We start from the raw sequence: 19,555 nt of genomic DNA, 5'->3' as shown, positions 1-19,555 counted from the left end.
TGGATAGGTCTCTATCAGCTTTGCACATCTGGACACTGCAATTTTTCCCCATTCTTCTTTACAAAACTGCTCAAGCTCTGTCAGATTGCATGGGGATCGTGAGTGAACAGCCCTTTTCAAGTCCAGCCACAAATTGTCAATTGGATTGAGGTCTGGACTCTGTCTTGGCCACTCCAGGACATTAAGTTGTTTTTAAGCCTGTGTAGCTTTGGCTTTATCTTTGGGGGTCACTGTCCTGCTGGAAAACAAATCTCCCAAGACAGAGTCCTCTTCCAGACTGCATCAGGTCTTTCCTCCAGGATTTACCTGTATTTTGCTGCATTCATTTTACCTTCACAAGCCTTCCAGGGCCTGCTGCAGTGAAGCATCCCCACAGCATGATGCAGCCACCACCATGCTTCACGGTAGGGATGGTGTGTTTTTGATGATGTGAGGTGTTTGACTTATGCTAAACATAGCATTTAGTCTGACAGCCTCAAAGCTCAATTTTGGTTTCATCAGACCATAGAACCTTCTTCCAGCTGACTTCAGAGTCTCCCATATGCTTTCTGGCAAACTCTAGCAGAGATTTCTGAGAGTTTTTTTCAACAGAGGCTTTCTCTTTGCCACTCTCTCATAAAGCTGTGACTGGTGAAGCACCCGGGCAACAGTTGTTGTGTGCACAGTCTCTCCCATCTCAGCCACTGAAACTTGTAACTCCTCCAGAGTTGTCATAGGTCTCTTGGTGGCCTCCCTCACTAGTCCCTTCCTGGCACAACCACTCAGTTTTTGAGAATGATCTGTTCTAGGCAGATTTACAGCTTTGCCATATTCTTTTCATTTCTTGATGATTGACTTAACTGTACTTCATAGGATATATTCAGTGACTTGGAAATTTCCTTGTATCCATCTCCTAACTTTTGCTTTTCAATAACCTTTTTGTGGAGTTGCTTGGAATGTTCTTTTGTCTTCATGGTGTAGTTTTTGCCAGGATACTGACTCACCAGCAGTTGAACCTTCCAGGTACAGGTGAATTTTAATTACAATCAACTGAAACACCTTGACTGCACACGGTGATCTCCATTTAGCTAATTACGTGACTTCTAAAACTATTTGGCTGCACCCGTGGTGATTTGGTGTGTCATATTAAAGGGGGTGAATACCTATGCAATCAATTATTTTGTGTTTTATATTTGTAATTAATTGAGATCACTTTGTAGAGATCTGTTTTCACTTTGACATGAAAGAGTCTTTTTCAGTTGATCAGTGTCAAAAAAGCCAAATTAAATCCACTGTAATTCAATGTTGTAAAACAGGAAAACTTCCAAGGGGGATGAATACTTTTTATTGGCACTGTACGTCAGTGGTAATGAACCTGATTCTGATTTGGGGTTACAGCTCTGGGGACTTCAATTACCATATTATCAATTACCTTCTCTCAGCAGAACAATGGACTCAGTATCTGGACACGATACATACAGTATATATCTTGCGTGATTGTACCACCGATATCCTGTATGTGTTCGCTACCTTGTATGTGCGAGGACTAAGCCTCAAGCTGTGGTGTCGCTTGCTTACAGCCGCCAGGAGAGAGTCACCAGAGCCAGTGCACTCCTCCAGGGTAATGTGGCGCGGCGTCCAGGTTGGGCAGTCTTCTGCCCCCCAGTGTTTGTTCGGCAGAAGACAAGATCTGTTGTGGTCATCTGCAGATTTCGGCGGCTTGAGTTCGGACTCTTTTATAGAATGGTTGTATCTTTCTGTCTTATATGTGCCACGTGTGTTTTGTGCTGTGTGTTACTGTGTTTTGTACCTTGACTCTGAAGTAATCCTGTTTGGCTGTATTAATGTATGGTTGAATGACAAATAAACTTGAATTGAATTGGATAATGGGCTCTGGGATATCTTGAGGTTTGAGAGTGGTGCTAAATGAATTCATTTCTCTGGCTTTATCTGGACACATGGTTATCTCCCACCTGCTGTCACTCACCTGTACCTATTCCCGTTGGAAGGTTGTGTCCGCCTCGTCCTCCATTCAGATTCATCATCGTCGTCATCGTCGTCATCGTCGTCATTGTCGTTGTCCACTTTCCAGCTGTTCCCGAACTTCTTCAGGCTGGATACCCGGTCACCATTCGGCAGCGTGAAATCATTCCTGTATTTCCCGTCGTAATTGCCACACAGCCCTCGGACCTTGTTCTTGTAGAGGCTGGGAATAATGATATCTGCATGAAGGTAACATAGAGTGATGTAGGTCAGAGTGAGTTAGCTGCTACCCGTTCATTCCTTCATGGGATGGCCCACCTCTACTCTGGGCTGTTGGACCTCTGTCTGGTTCACATTGTGGTGGTTCTCCAAGAATAACACACAAAAAATGTTGGAGGAAGGCAGCATCTACGGAAACGAATAAACAGTTGACGTTTTGGGCCGAGACCCTTCTTCAGGACAGGAAAGGTGGAGGGGGGGGAGATGTCAGAATAAGAAGGTCTGGGTGGTGGGACAAGCTCCAAAGGGATGGGTGAACCCAGGTGTGAGTGTGTGGGGGAGGTGATGAAGTAAGAATCTGGGAGGTGATGGGTGGAAAAGGCAAAGGCTGGAGAAGAAGAATCTGGTAGGAGAGGAGGGTGGATCACTGGAAAAAGAGAAGGAGGGGCACCGGGGGGAGTAATAAGCAGGTGCGAAGAGGCAAGCCAGAGTGGGGGATAGAAGAAGAGGGAAGGGGAGGGGGAAATCGATGTTCATGCCATCAGGTTGGAGGCTACCCAGATGGAATCGGAGGTGTTTTCCTCCACCCTGAGAGTGGCCTCATCATGGCGGAAGAGGAGGCCATGGACCGATAGCTGTTTAGGTTCAGACTCAGATTTATTTATCAAATGTACATCAAAACGTACAGTGAAATGAGCCGTTCGTGTTAACAACCTACACACCCAGGGATGTGCTGGGGACTGTCACACATTCAGATGTCAACACAGCATGCCCACAATGTCCAGCAGAACAACATGCAAGCAACAGCAGCAAAGCACGCCCCTCTCTCACCCTCATACCCACTCGCACACACAAACAGGAAGGCTGCTTTCAGACCTCCACTCTGAGATTTGTAGCTATTGGGTCTCCAACTTCCAGCCCCTGGCCTGGGCATGCAATCATTTGGCCTCTGATCTCCAAACAAGGTGGCCCAGGGGAACATCGCTCTTCGGGCCACTGACCTCCGAACAAGGTAGCCTAGGGCATCGATCTTCGGACTTCTGACCTCTGGACTCACTGAGCTCTGAACTTTAACCTTCAGCTTTGCCCTCTGGACTTCACCAGCTGTTGGGCAGCGACCCCAGGATTCTCCAAAGACGGGTTTGACCTTCTAGCCTCACATTATTTATTATTTATTAAGAGGTGCCAGGATCTAGATCCAGCAATAACTCACTGATGTAAGCCCCAACAAAAGGGATGTAGGCCTTTGGGAAGGGTTTTCCCTAGGTCCCATTACCTTGGTGGCTCTGTGTTTGGGAGAAGAATTGACAGGACCCAGAAGTCACATCCCCTTTAGGTGATGCACAAATTTCTCCACCCTCACACCCAATCATTGTAAGTAGCTGACTGTAAGTATAGTTGTAGGTGTAGTCAAGGTTCTTTGGTAAAATTCTCAAAGGCAGTACAGTATCCTGAATTTTTTTTTTCCCCTATTTCACTGTTAGTTTAGGGGGAGGATATGCAGTTGTTCCAGAAAGGATCTGTCCTCCCTCCAGTTCCCTGGACCTCTCTCTCCATCAGGGAAAACTTCTTCACTCAAACCATGGTGAGAGTGTGGAATGAGCTGCCAGCACAAGTAGTGGATGTGATTTCGATTTTAATGTTCCAGAGAAGTTTGGATAGGTATGTGGATGGAGGGCTATGGTCCCGTTGCAGGTTGATGGGACTAGGCAGCTTAAATATTTCGGCATAGACTGGTAGGCCAAAGAGTCTGTTTCTGTGCTGTAGTTTCCTATGATTCTAAACGCTTTTGTGATGGAGATTTGCAGAGGTCACTCACCTGCATTTTCTTTTCCATCGAAGTTGACAGAGAGGCCGAAATCTGTCTCCAGATACAGGGTCCTGGACTTCTGGTAGATGTGGAAACCTTCACGTGACTTGTATGGAGGTGTCAGCTCTTCGTCGTCCAGCTGTGTCAAGGGAAGGACAGCTTTTGAGACAGGGATGTAACTCAGTCTAAGATAGCAGGCCAAATGAACAAGCAATGTATTGGCATGTACCGGGATAGAGTGAAAAGCTTGTCCTGACCACCGTTCATACAGACCAGATCGCTATGCAGTGCACTGAGGTTCATACAGACCAGATTGTTACACAGTGCACTGAGGTGGGACAAGGTAAAACAAAAGCAATGCAGAATGAAGTGTAACAGCTACAGAGAGAGTGTAGAGCAGATAAACATTAAAGTGCCAGATCATAACAAGGAACAATACTGCACAAAAGTCTTGGGGTGCCTAAGACTTTTGCACGAGTACTGTATTTGTCACTGTGGAGCAGAGAGCAAGTTTGTAAATTTGGCAGGAGCAAAGAATGTTGGGAATGTTGAGAACGGCGAGGGTAGAGCACCGGGTTGTGGGGGGGAAGGGTTCTGTTGTGGGCAGATAGTCGAAAAGGAATGCCAAGGTCAGGGGGTGGGGGCGGGTGCTGCGGGTGCAGGCACACCCAGTCCTGAGGCACCAGGCAAGGTCATTTGACTCCAAACGATTGGTTTATTGATCATTACAGAATGTCTCTCTGGTGCTTGCTGCTCCCTCCCCCTCCCTTCCCCTTTTCCCAACCATGGTTCCCCTGTCCCTGTCCCCTTTCCCACTCTCAGTCCACAGTAGAGACCCATATCAGAATCAGGTTTATCATCACTCACATATGTCATGAAATTTGTTTTTCCTTGTGGCAGCGGGACAGTGCAATATGTAAAATTAATACAGTGCTATGCAAAAGTATTAGGCATCCCTAGTTATAGATATGTGCCTAAGACTTTTGGACAGTACTGTAGATTGTGAGGTCAAGAGTCCATCTTATCATACAAGAGATTGATAAGGTGGATAGAATATGCCCTGAGCCTCATGGTAAAGACAGTTAGGTTACCATAAAACATTGGAACAGGGTTATGCCATTTTCTCCATTGAGTCTGCTCTGCTATTTGATCATGGCTGATTTATATTCCCTCTCAACTCCATTCTCCAGCCTTCTCCCTGTAACCATTAATGCCCAGGAATACCCACAAAGTGAATTATTACTCTCAAACCCAATTAACCCACGGTCCTCATGCACACACTTGCTTCCAATAGAGTCACAGAAAAGTACAGCACAGAAACAGGCCCTTCAGCCCATCTCATTCCATGCTGAGCCATTTGAACTCCCATGGACCTGCACCGGGACCACAGTCCTCCACACCCCTACCATCCACGTACCTATCCAAACTTCTCTTAAACATTGAAATTGAGCTCGCATGCACCACATGAGCTGGCAGTTCGTTCTGCACTCTCACCACCCTCTGAGTAAAATATTTTCCCCTCATGTTCCCCTTAAACTTTTCATCTTTTACCCTTAACCCATGACCTCTGGTTTTAGTCCCACCCAACCTCAGTGGAAAAAGCCTGCTTGCATTTACCCTATTTATACCCCTCATAATTTTGTATACCTCTGTCAAATCTCCCCTCAGTCTTCTGAAATCCTAACCTATTCAATCTTTCCATATACCTCAGCTCCTCCAGACCCCATCAACACCCTTGTAAATTTTCTCTGTACTCTTTCAACCTTATTTACATCTTTCCTGTGGGTTTCACCCAGATTCTGGTTTCATTAGGACTCAAGGAAATTTTGACAGATGTACCACGGAGAGCATTCTAACTGGTTGCCTCACTGCCTGGAAAGGTGGTGTCAATGCGCAGGATTGGGAAAAGCTGCAGTAAGTTGCAAACACAGGCATCATGGTACCAGCTTCTCCAGCATCGAGGACATCTTCAAAAGCTGATGCCTCAGGAAGGTGGCATCCATCATTGAGGACCCCAGCACCCAGGACATGCCCTCTTCTCATTGCTACTGTTGGCTAGAAGGAACTACCATCTGCAAATCAGTGAATTCGAAAGAGTCAAGGACAGTGGAAGCAGACGGACCAATTGCCTTTGTTCTTGCCATGAGGGAGGAGATGGAAGCTGCCATTTTATGAAGAAAACTGGGTTCTCCATTTTGCGAGGTGACTTAATCAGTGTTTAAAAGTGATGCTTCAAGTAATTTGCTGAACTCGGGATCATTTCCAGCTAAGAAGTTACTTGTGAAGTGTTCTTTGGTTGAATATATCATGCAGGTTTGTGAATGTTGGTGTATGTCTGGTTCGCGTGGTTCAGGGTGATTGAGAACAAAGAGCCGTAAATGACCCATTGTCACTAGCTGGGAAGATGGCAATAAATGGATGCTGGCCTGGAGCAGAGCCAAAAGCAAGGTGTTAAAGGTCAGACACATGACCAACAGCCAATGCCACTGGAATGCGATAATTGAATTCGTAAGAAATGGATATAAAAGCAGACGCTTCAAGTGGTGGTAACTCTATAGGAGAACAACTATTGCGGATGTGAGGTGCCCTACAGACACGTGGAGGTTTGAAATGGGACCACGAGGAACTTGTGGCCAGGAGCAGACACTCCTTTTTAACTGCTAATATCTTTTCTGTTCTTTGACTTTTCATGGAAGGTCAGGAAAACTTAGTTGTTGTACACACAGGTATTGATTGTGTAAGTTCAAATGCTCTTCCATTGAGACAGTAAAGGTACTTGTCAGTAATTACAAATCTCTCTGATTATTATTACAAGGGGGATTCTGGTAACATTACCATCAGAGAGGAGGTACAGGAGCCTGAAGTCACACACTGAATGATTCAGGAACAGCTTCTTCCCCTCTACCATCCAATTTCTGAATGGATGTTGAACCCATGAACATTACCTCTCTGTTTTCGCTCTTTTTGCACTACTTTTTGATATATATTTCTTACTGTATGGCAGATTTTTAAACAACATATTTTACACTGTACTGCTGCCACAAAACCACAGACTTCATGCCATACGTCAGTGATAATAAACTTCATTTTGATTGATTCTGGCTTGGTCCACCTCCTAAAGGGTAAATGACCCTTGTAAATTCTCCTTAGTGCAGATAGGCGGTGGGAAAGTCCGGAGAGAGCCGATGGACACATGAGAGAGAACAGCAAAACAGGAGACCACAGATGCAGAAACACACAAAACTCGGTGGGTTCAAGCAGCATGCGAGGGGGGTGGCGAATGTTCAGTCAACATAGTGGGTCGAGACTCTTTATCTGATGTGAACGTGAATAGGTTACATGGAAATATAGCACTGATGAGGGATGCGGGCATAGATTTGATGGGCTGGGTGGCCTCCTCCTACATTGTAGCACCCACCAGCAGCCGTTTCTTCCTGTGGAATTCTATCAGGTGGCCGTAGACCTTGATGTGGACCTCAGACAGGAAGGACACCCTGTTGTTACCACGCTGCACCCTATTTCTGCCCGTGATGGTGAATGGCTGCAGAGCCTCGGAGTCGATGTAGGTGGTGACTAGAACGTAGGTGTGTTTCCCTTGGAAGTGGTGGACCAGTCCGTCGAAGGTCAGGTAGTGAGGATCGCCCGAGATGAGGCAAGTTTCGAATGCTGGTGGGGAGAAACAAACAGCATTCAGAATCAAGTTTGTCATCACTTATGTATGTGTGATATTTGCTGTTTTGTGGCAACAGCACAGCGCAAGACATAAAACTTATTGTAGGTTAGAAAAAGAATTGTGTAATAAAGGATTAACGAGGTGGTGTTCATGGAGCATAGAGCAGGCCATTTGGCCCACAATGTTGTGCTGAACCAGCTAAAAATGCAACTCAAAAGCACCCAAACACTACTCCTGTCCATATCTCTCCATCTTCCTCACATCCATGTGCCTGTCTAAACGTCTCTTAAAAACCTTTAATGGAATTGCCTTTACCACCATACCAGGCAGCGCATTCCAGGTATCCACCACTCTCTGAGTAATAAACTTACCCCTCACATCCCCCTTGAACCGACCCCCTCTCACCTTCAATGCATGTCCTCTGGAATTAGATATTCCTACCCTGGGAAACAGATACTTTGTCTACTTTGTCTATGCCTCTCATAATCTTATAAACCTTTATCAGATCTCCCCTCAGCCTCTGGTGCTCCAGAGAAGACAACCCAAGTTTATCCAGCCTCTCATGATAGCACATGTCCTCTAAACCAGGCAGCATCCTGATGAACCTCTTCTGCACCCTCTCCAAAGCCAGAAATGTATGAAATAATCCAGATGTGGCCTAACACCATAAAGTTGCAACATAACTTCCTGACTTTTGAACTCAATGCCTCAACTAATTAACACGGGCATCCGTTAGTCTTGCAAGACCATGGATCTGCGCCTGGAAAGTCTTCACTCTCAGGGCACAGGCCTGGGCAAGGTTGTATGGAAGACCAGCAGTTGCCCATGCTGCAAGTCTCCCCTCTCCACGACACCAATGTTGTCCAAGGGAAGGGCATTAGGACCCATACAGCTTGGCACCAGTGTCGTCGCAGAGCAATGTGTGATTAAGTGCCTTGCTCAAGGACACAACACGTTCCCTCGGCTGGGGCTCGAACTCATGACCTTCAGGTAGCTAGTCCAATGCCTTCACCATTTGGCCACGTGCTCACACACTTGGCCTCGACTAATAAAAGCCAGCATTTCATAAACCTTCTTGACCACCCTATCAACCTATGTAGCCACTTTCAAAGGAGATTTAGGAAGCGAACCTCAAGATTAAGCGATAAAGACCTGCTTCAGGCCATCTCCAAGGACAAATGCTGAGGTAAAGCATATACTTCTGCTGTTGGTGGACGAGGGATGGGGCACCCAGGATAGATCCTTTGAGATGTGTACAATTATCATCATTATTGTTATCTTTCTAATCCCAGCACATCCTTGCTCAGAATGTTTGTTCATTATGTGCTGTGTTGTATGATGTGGGCGATCAGCGTCTTTCCATGACCATGGTTGTTCTTGGGAAATTTTTCTACAAAAGTGGTTTGCCATTGTCTTCTTCTGGGCAGGGTCTTTTCAAGACGGGTGACCCCAGCTATTGTCTACCTGGCGTCAGTGGTCGCAAAACTAGGACTTGTGACCATCCACCACCTGCTCCCAGGGCTTCATGTGGCCCTGATTGGGATGTGTGGGGGCTAAGCAGGTGCTACACCTTGCCCAAGGGTGACCTGCAGGCTAGCAGAGGGAAAGAACGCCTTACACCTCCTTTGGTAGAGACACATCTCCACCCCGCCACCCAATATTGAGAATAGGTTATGGACTATGAGAGGCAGGTGTACTGTGGACTGTGAGGAGCTTCTCCCCATAGTGGAAGCACAGTAGAAAATTGATGTTTAGATACAGACAGGGATCTTGGGGCCCAAGTCCATTAGTCACTGAAAGTAGATATATCAGAAGAGAGGGTGTATGACACGCTCATGTACATTGGTCGGAGCATTGAGTTTAAGACTCAGAAAGCCATGTACCAGTTGTATAAATCTTTGGTCAGTCTGCGTTTGGAGTCTTGTGTGTAGTCTGGTCATCCCATTACAAGAAGGATGTGGAAGCTTTGGAGAGGGAGCAGCAGAGGGTTACCAGGATGTTGGAGCAGACGGTTTCAGCGTTTACAGTTTCTTGTGTCCTTGTTGTGCTCACCAGGATGCTATCAGGATTTGAGGGTACCTACTGTAACCAGGATGCTGTCTGGATTAGAGGGTACATGCTGTAAGCAGAGGCTGATTAAACTTGGGTTGTTTTCTCTGGAGCATCGGACGCTGAGGGGAGACCTAATAGAAGTATGAGCTTATGGCAGCATTGGTAGGGTAAATAGAATCTATTTACAAGGCAGAAATGTCATGCACTAGAAGGGGAGGGGGGAAGCTTGGGGGAGGTATATGGGGCAAGTTTTTTCTTAGTGAGTGGTGGGTGTCTGAAACGGGCTGCCAGGGTGGTGGGGGGAAGCAGGAATGATTCTGGGGTTTACGAGACTACCTGAATGTGCAGGGATTACAGGGTTATGGATCTTATGCAGGCAGAAGAAATTTAGTTTAATTTGACATTGTATTCAGCACAGACAATGCCTTCTCCTGTGCTGTACCATTCTATGTTCCATGTTCAATTGTTCCTTCAGAATATCATAGCCTGGGGACATACCGATTAAATGCTCCCAATGCCATGTAGAGGTGGACTGAGCAATCACGAGTTCATTTCCATCATACAGGAGGTATGCTCACGATTCTAGGGACAGTGGGGAAATCACGAGTTCATTTCCATCATACAGGAGGTATGCTCACGATTCTAGGAACAGTGGGGAAATCACGAGTTCATTTCCATCATACAGGAGGTATGCTCATGATTCTAGGGACAGTGGGGCGGAAGCTGCCCTCGAGCCTGGTCGGGGTCTCCTTTCAGGCTCTTTTATCTTCTGCCTGATGGAAAAATACTCTGAATCTGTTACAAAGTTCTGCATTCTGTTTCCCCTTTCCACCAGCTCAGTATATTTACACTGGGATGTTTTGTCTGCATGCCACACAAAATGAAACAATTTCACTGTACCTCAATACAGGTGACAATTTTAAACCAATGCCAAAACCAACCGTAATTCCAAGACCAAGGGCAATTCCAGTTCCAATTCCAATAGCAATTGAACTTCCAATTCCAATTGAAATTCCCATTCCAATACCAACTGCAACTGCACTTCTAATGTCGATTCCAATACCGATTAAAGTTAAGATTTTGGTTCTGATACCAATTCCAATACTTATTGCATTTCCACTATCAATGCAATTCCAATTGAAATTCCGATTCCAATTCCAACACCAATTCAAATTCCAAAACTAATTTAATTTCAGATTTCAATTCCGGTACCAATTGAAATTCAGATTCTAATTCTCACACCTACTGAAATTCCAATACCAGTATCAAGTGAAACCCTAATACCAATCCAATATAAAAGCCATTCTTCCTCCCTAAATGGCAAGCCTCCCAACCAGCATAACACATTAACACACCCACAACCATTAGATGCTCCTCGTGGTGTGTCTGTTCTCTGGAGAGGAGCATCACTCCCCTCGACAAACAACGAAGGGGCGTGCAGTGCAGTCTCTTCACTGGGGCCAGGCTAGCGGGAAGCTGAATGGGGGAGGGTGGTCAGTGCTCAGGGGGTGGGGAAGAGACAGAGTGCATTACTCACAGACAGGCCTGCAGCCGTATCGTCCATCCTTCTTCAGGGCGCACACCGAGTTGTCATTGCACTTGTGGGCCTTGCAGCTCAGGTGTCCTTTATTGCAGGTGCATTTTGTGTCACAACGCCTGTTCAGCCATTTGTCTCCGGACTGCAAGAGAGCAGCAGAGTAAACACACAGCACGTTGGCTATTTGGCCCACCTTATCTGTGCCGACCACAATGTCAAACTAAAACAACTCTCTTCTCCTGGTGCACGATCTACATTACTGCATTCCCTGCATATTCAACTGCCTCTTAAATGCCACGATTTTATCTACCTTCTCCACCAGCATATCGGCATCCCCTTGCAGGCTCCAACCACTCTGTGTGTAAAAAAACTCATCCCACGTGCCTCCTGTCGACTTGCCCCTCTCACCTTAAATCCATGTTGTCTATCCTTGACATTTTCAGCAAGAATAAAGATCTTCCCTGTCTACCTGTCTACATTTCTACCTGGGAATAAAGATTCCGACTGTTGATATTCCCACCCTGGGAGTAAAGATTCTGACTGTCTATTTTTCTACACTGGGAATAAAGATTCTGACTGTCTATATTCTTACACTGGGAATAAAGATTCTGACTGTCTATTTTCCCACCCTGGGAATAAAGATTCTGACTGTCTATATTCCTACCCTGGGAATAAATATCCTGACTGTCTATATTCCTACACTGCGAGTAAAGATTCTGACTGTCTATATTCCTACCTTGGGAATAAAGATTCTGCCTGTCTATATTCCTACCCTAAGAATAAAGATTCTGACTGTCTATTTTCCTACACTGGAAATAAAGATTCTGACTGTCTATATTCCTACACTGGGAATAAAGATTCTGCCTGTCTATATTCCTACCCTGAGAATAAAGATTCTGACTGTCTATATTCCTATCCTTGGAATAAAGATTCTGACTGTCTATTTTCTTACACTGGAAATAAAGATTCTGACTGTCTATGTTCCTACTCTGGGAATAAAGATTCTGACTGTCTTTATTCCCGCCCCGGGAATAAAGATTCTGACTGTCTATAAACCTACCCTGGGGATAAATATTCTGGCTGTCTATATTCCTACCCTGGGAATAAAGATTCGGACTGTCTGTATTCCTACCCTGGGAATAAAGATTCTGACTGTCTATATTCCTAGACTGGGAATAAAGATTCTGCCTGTCTATATTCCTACCCTAGGAATAAAGATTCTGACTGTCTATATTCCTACTCTAGGAATAAAGATTCTGACTGTCTATATTCCTACCCTGGGAATAAAGATTCTAAACTGTCGATATTCCTACACTGGGAATAAAGATTCTGACTGTCGATATTCCTACCCTGAGAATAAAGATTCGGACTGTCTATATTCTTACACTGGGGTAAAGATTCTGACTGTCTATGTTCCTACCCTGGGAATAAAGATTCTGACTGTCTATATTCCTACACTGGGAAAAAAGATTCTGACTGTCTATTTTCCTACACTGGGAAAAAAGATTCTGACTGTCTATATTCCTAAACTGGGAATAAAGATTCTGACTGTTGACATTCCTACCCTGGGAATAGATATTCTGACTGTCCATTTTCTTACACTGGGGTAAAGATTCTGACTGTCTTTATTCCCACCCTGGGAATACAGATTCTGACTGTTTATATTCCTAAACTGGGAATAAAGATTCTGACTGTCGATATTCCTACCTTGGGAATAAAGATTCTGACTGTCTATATTACTACTCTGGGAATAAAGATTCTGCCTGTCTATATTCCTACCCTAGGAATAAAGATTCTGACTGTCTATATTCCTACCCCAGGAATAAAGATTCTGACTGTCGATATTCCTACCCTGAGAATAAAGATTCTGACTCTCTATATTCTTACACAGGGGTAAAGATTCTGACTGTCTATTTTCCCACTCTGGGAATAAAGATTCTGACTGTCTATATTCCTACACTGGGGTAAGGATTCTGACTGTCTATATTCCTACTCTAGGAATAAAGATTCTGACTGTCTATATTCCTACCCTGGGTATAAAGATTCTGACTGTCTATGTTCCTACACCGGGGTAAAGATTCTGACTGTCTATGTTCCTACCCTGGGAATAAAGATTCTGACTGTTGATATTCCTACACTGGGAATAAAGATTCTGACTGTCTATTTCCTTACACTGGGGTAAAGATTCTGACTGTCTGTATTCCTACTGTGGGAATAAAGATTCTGACTTTCGATATTCCTACCCTGAGAATAAAGATTCTGACTGTCTATATTCTTACACCGGGGTAAAGATTCTGACTGTCTATGTTCCTACCCTGGGAATAAAGTTTCTGACTGTCTATATTCCTACACTGGGAAAAAAGATTCTGACTGTCTATTTTCCTACACTGGGAAAAAAGATTCTGACTGTCTATATTCCTAAACTGGGAATAAAGATTCTGACTGTTGACATTCCTACCCTGGGAATAAAGATTCTGACTGTCTATTTTCTTACACTGGGGTAAAGATTCTGACTGTCTTTATTCCTACCCTGGGAATACAGATTCTGACTGTCTATATTCCTAAACTGGGAATAAAGATTCTGACTGTCTATATTCCTACTCTGGGAATAAAGATTCTGACTGTCGATATTCCTACCTTGGGAATAAAGATTCTGACTGTCTATATTCCTACTCTGGGAATAAAGATTCTGCCTGTCTATATTCCTACCCTAGGAATAAAGATTCTGACTGTCTATATTCCTACCCCAGGAATAAAGATTCTGACTGTCGATATTCCTACCCTGAGAATAAAGATTCTGACTCTCTATATTCTTACACAGGGGTAAAGATTCTGACTGTCTATTTTCCCACTCTGGGAATAAAGATTCTGACTGTCTATATTCCTACACTGGGGTAAGGATTCTGACTGTCTATATTCCTACTCTAGGAATAAAGATTCTGACTGTCTATATTCCTACCCTGGGTATAAAGATTCTGACTGTCTATGTTCCTACACCGGGGTAAAGATTCTGACTGTCTATGTTCCTACCCTGGGAATAAAGATTCTGACTGTTGATATTCCTACACTGGGAATAAAGATTCTGACTGTCTATTTCCTTACACTGGGGTAAAGATTCTGACTGTCTGTATTCCTACTGTGGGAATAAAGATTCTGACTTTCGATATTCCTACCCTGAGAATAAAGATTCTGACTGTCTATATTCTTACACCGGGGTAAAGATTCTGACTGTCTATGTTCCTACCCTGGGAATAAAGTTTCTGACTGTCTATATTCCTACACTGGGAAAAAAGATTCTGACTGTCTATTTTCCTACACTGGGAAAAAAGATTCTGACTGTCTATATTCCTAAACTGGGAATAAAGATTCTGACTGTTGACATTCCTACCCTGGGAATAAAGATTCTGACTGTCTATTTTCTTACACTGGGGTAAAGATTCTGACTGTCTTTATTCCTACCCTGGGAATACAGATTCTGACTGTCTATATTCCTAAACTGGGAATAAAGATTCTGACTGTCTATATTCCTACTCTGGGAATAAAGATTCTGACTGTCTATATTCCTACCCTAGGAATAAAGATTCTGACTGTTGATATTCCTACCCTGGGAATAAAGATTCTGACTGTCGATATTCCTACCCTGAGAATAAAGATTCTGACTGTCTATATTCTTACACAGGGGTAAAGATTCTGACTGTCTATTTTCCCACTCTGGGAATAAAGATTCTGACTGTCTATATTCCTACCCTGGGAATAAAGATTCTGACTGTCTATATTCCTACCCCAGGAATAAAGATTCTGACTGTCTATTTTCCTACACTGGGAAAAAAGATTCTGACTGTCTATATTCCTAAACTGGGAATAAAGATTCTGACTGTTGATAATGCTACCCTGGGAATAATAATTCTGACTGTCTATTTTCTTGCACTGGGGTAAAGATTCTGACTGTTTGTATTCCTACCCTGGGGATAAAGATTCTGACTGTCGATATTCCTACCCTGGGAATAAAGATTCTGACTGTCTATATTCTTACACTGGGGTAAAGATTCTGACTGTATATTTTCCTACTCTGGGAATAAAGATTCTGACTGTCTATATTCCCACCCTGGGAATAAAGATTCTGACTGTCTATGTTCTTACACTGGGGTAAAGATTCTGACTGTCTATGTTCTTATCCTGGGAATAAAGATTCTGACTGTCTATATTCCTACCCTAGGAATAAAGTTTCTGACTGTCTATTTTCCTACAATGGGAAAAAAGATTCTGACTGTCTATATTCCTAAACTGGGAATAAAGATTCTGACTGTTGATATTCCTACCCTGGGAATAAAGATTCTGACTGTCTGTATTCCTACCCTGGGAATGAAGATTCTGACTGTCTATATTCCTAGACTGGGAATAAAGATTCTGACTGTTGATATTCCTACCCTGGGAATAAAGATTCTGACTGTCTATATTCTTACACCGGGGTAAAGATTCTGACTGTCTATGTTCCTACCCTGGGAATAAAGTTTCTGACTGTCTATATTCCTACACTGGGAAAAAAGATTCTGACTGTCTATTTTCCTACACTGGGAAAAAAGATTCTGACTGTCTATATTCCTAAACTGGGAATAAAGATTCTGACTGTTGACATTCCTACCCTGGGAATAAAGATTCTGACTGTCTATTTTCTTACACTGGGGTAAAGATTCTGACTGTCTTTATTCCTACCCTGGGAATACAGATTCTGACTGTCTATATTCCTAAACTGGGAATAAAGATTCTGACTGTCTATATTCCTACTCTGGGAATAAAGATTCTGACTGTCTATATTCCTACCCTAGGAATAAAGATTCTGACTGTTGATATTCCTACCCTGGGAATAAAGATTCTGACTGTCGATATTCCTACCCTGAGAATAAAGATTCTGACTGTCTATATTCTTACACAGGGGTAAAGATTCTGACTGTCTATTTTCCCACTCTGGGAATAAAGATTCTGACTGTCTATATTCCTACCCTGGGAATAAAGATTCTGACTGTCTATATTCCTACCCCAGGAATAAAGATTCTGACTGTCTATTTTCCTACACTGGGAAAAAAGATTCTGACTGTCTATATTCCTAAACTGGGAATAAAGATTCTGACTGTTGATAATGCTACCCTGGGAATAATAATTCTGACTGTCTATTTTCTTGCACTGGGGTAAAGATTCTGACTGTTTGTATTCCTACCCTGGGGATAAAGATTCTGACTGTCGATATTCCTACCCTGGGAATAAAGATTCTGACTGTCTATATTCTTACACTGGGGTAAAGATTCTGACTGTATATTTTCCTACTCTGGGAATAAAGATTCTGACTGTCTATATTCCCACCCTGGGAATAAAGATTCTGACTGTCTATGTTCTTACACTGGGGTAAAGATTCTGACTGTCTATGTTCTTATCCTGGGAATAAAGATTCTGACTGTCTATATTCCTACCCTAGGAATAAAGTTTCTGACTGTCTATTTTCCTACAATGGGAAAAAAGATTCTGACTGTCTATATTCCTAAACTGGGAATAAAGATTCTGACTGTTGATATTCCTACCCTGGGAATAAAGATTCTGACTGTCTGTATTCCTACCCTGGGAATGAAGATTCTGACTGTCTATATTCCTAGACTGGGAATAAAGATTCTGACTGTTGATATTCCTACCCTGGGAATAAAGATTCTGACTGTCTGTATTCCTACCCTGGGAATAAAGATTCTGACTGTCTATATTCCTAGACTGGGAATAAAGATTCTGCCTGTCTATATTCCTACCCTAGGAATAAAGATTCTGACTGTCTATATTCCTACTCTAGGAATAAAGATTCTGACTGTCTATATTCCTACCCTGGGAATAAAGATTCTAAACTGTCGATATTTCTACACTGGGAATAAAGATTCTGACTGTCGATATTCCTACCCTGAGAATAAAGATTCGGACTGTCTATATTCTTACACCGGGGTAAAGATTCTGACTGTCTATGTTCCTACCCTGGGAATAAAGATTCTGACTGTCTATATTCCTACACTGGGAAAAAAGATTCTGACTGTCTATTTTCCTACACTGGGAAAAAAGATTCTGACTGTCTATATTCCTAAACTGGGAATAGAGATTCTGACTGTCTATTTTCTTACACTGGGGTAAAGATTCTGACTGTCTTTATTCCCACCCTGGGAATACAGATTCTGACTGTTTATATTCCTAAACTGGGAATAAAGATTCTGACTGTCGATATTCCTACCTTGGGAATAAAGATTCTGACTGTCTATATTCCTACTCTGGGAATAAAGATTCTGCCTGTCTATATTCCTACCCTAGGAATAAAGATTCTGACTGTCGATATTCCTACCCTGGGAATAAAGATTCTGACTGTCGATATTCTTACCCTGAGAATAAAGATTCTGACTGTCTATATTCTTACACAGGGGTAAAGATTCTGACTGTCTATTTTCCCACTCTGGGAATAAAGATTCTGACTGTCTATATTCCTACACTGGGGTAAGGATTCTGACTGTCTATATTCCTACTCTAGGAATAAAGATTCTGACTGTCTATATTCCTACCCTGGGTATAAAGATTCTGACTGTCTATATTCCTACACCGGGGTAAAGATTCTGACTGTCTATGTTCCTACCCTGGGAATAAAGATTCTGACTGTCTATATTCCTACCCCAGGAATAAAGATTCTGACTGTCGATATTCCTACCCTGAGAATAAAGATTCTGACTGTCTATATTCTTACACAGGGGTAAAGATTCTGACTGTCTATTTTCCCACTCTGGGAATAAAGATTCTGACTGTCTATATTCCTACACTGGGGTAAGGATTCTGACTGTCTATATTCCTACTCTAGGAATAAAGATTCTGACTGTCTATATTCCTACCCTGGGTATAAAGATTCTGACTGTCTATGTTCCTACACCGGGGTAAAGATTCTGACTGTCTATGTTCCTACCCTGGGAATAAAGATTCTGACTGTTGATATTCCTACACTGGGAAAAAAGATTCTGACTGTCTATTTTCCTACACTGGGAAAAAAGATTCTGACTGTCTATATTCCTAAACTGGGAATAAAGATTCTGACTGTTGACATTCCTACCCTGGGAATAAAGATTCTGACTGTCTATTTTCTTACACTGGGGTAAAGATTCTGACTGTCTTTATTCCTACCCTGGGAATACAGATTCTGACTGTCTATATTCCTAAACTGGGAATAAAGATTCTGACTGTCTATATTCCTACTCTGGGAATAAAGATTCTGCCTGTCTATATTCCTACCCTAGGAATAAAGATTCTGACTGTCGATATTCCTACCCTGGGAATAAAGATTCTGACTGTCGATATTCCTACCCTGAGAATAAAGATTCTGACTGTCTATATTCTTACACAGGGGTAAAGATTCTGACTGTCTATTTTCCCACTCTGGGAATAAAGATTCTGACTGTCTATATTCCTTATCTGGGAATAAAGATTCTGACTGTCTATATTCCTACCCTAGGAATAAAGATTCTGACTGTCTATTTTCCTACACTGGGAAAAAAGATTCTGACTGTCTATATTCCTAAACTGGGAATAAAGATTCTGACTGTTGATAATGCTACCCTGGGAATAATAATTCTGACTGTCTATTTTCTTGCACTGGGGTAAAGATTCTGACTGTTTGTATTCCTACCCTGGGGATAAAGATTCTGACTGTCGATATTCCTACCCTGGGAATAAAGATTCTGACTGTCTATATTCTTACACTGGGGTAAAGATTCTGACTGTCTATTTTCCTACTCTGGGAATAAAGATTCTGACTGTCTATATTCCCACCCTGGGAATAAAGATTCTGACTGTCTATATTCTTACACTGGGAATAAAGCTACTGACTGTCTATATTCCTACCCTGGGAATAAAGATTCTGCCTGTCTATATTCCTACCCTAGGAATAAAGATTCTGACTGTCTATTTTCCTAAACTGGGAATAAAGGTTCTGACTGTCGATATTCCTACTCTGGGAATAAAGATTCTGCCTGTCTATATTCCTACCCTAGGAATAAAGATTCTGACTGTCGATATTCCTACCCTGGGAATAAAGATTCTGACTGTCTATATTCCTACCCTGGGAATAAAGATTCTGACTGTCTATTTTCCTACACTGGGAATAAAGATTCTGACTGTCTATATTCCTAAACTGGGAATAAAAATTCTGACTGTTGATATTCCTACCCTGGGAATAAAGATTCTGACTGTCTATTTTCTTACACTGGGGTAAAGATTCTGACTGTCTGTATTCCTACCCTGG

At 42.9% G+C, this 19,555-nt stretch overlaps 1 protein-coding gene across 1 annotated transcript in view; it reads right to left on the bottom strand.

Moving 5' to 3' along the window:
• LOC134346937 (zonadhesin-like) overlaps positions 1-19,555 on the bottom strand; it is a 153,685-nt gene that overhangs the window by 18,742 nt on the left and 115,388 nt on the right. The window contains exons 31-34 of the mRNA XM_063048811.1: positions 11,254-11,395; positions 7,410-7,657; positions 4,001-4,130; positions 1,967-2,201 (exon numbers count right to left, since the gene is read on the bottom strand). Of these exons, the coding sequence (XP_062904881.1) occupies positions 1,967-2,201; positions 4,001-4,130; positions 7,410-7,657; positions 11,254-11,395 (755 nt within the window). The remainder of the gene's footprint in view (positions 1-1,966; positions 2,202-4,000; positions 4,131-7,409; positions 7,658-11,253; positions 11,396-19,555) is intronic.

Source organism: Mobula hypostoma, chromosome 5, assembly GCF_963921235.1.
Source record: "Mobula hypostoma chromosome 5, sMobHyp1.1, whole genome shotgun sequence".
Taxonomy (NCBI): Eukaryota; Metazoa; Chordata; class Chondrichthyes; order Myliobatiformes; family Myliobatidae; genus Mobula; species Mobula hypostoma.
The sequence above is the reverse complement of the archived record's forward strand: the minus strand, read 5'-3'. Positions and strand labels throughout refer to the sequence as shown.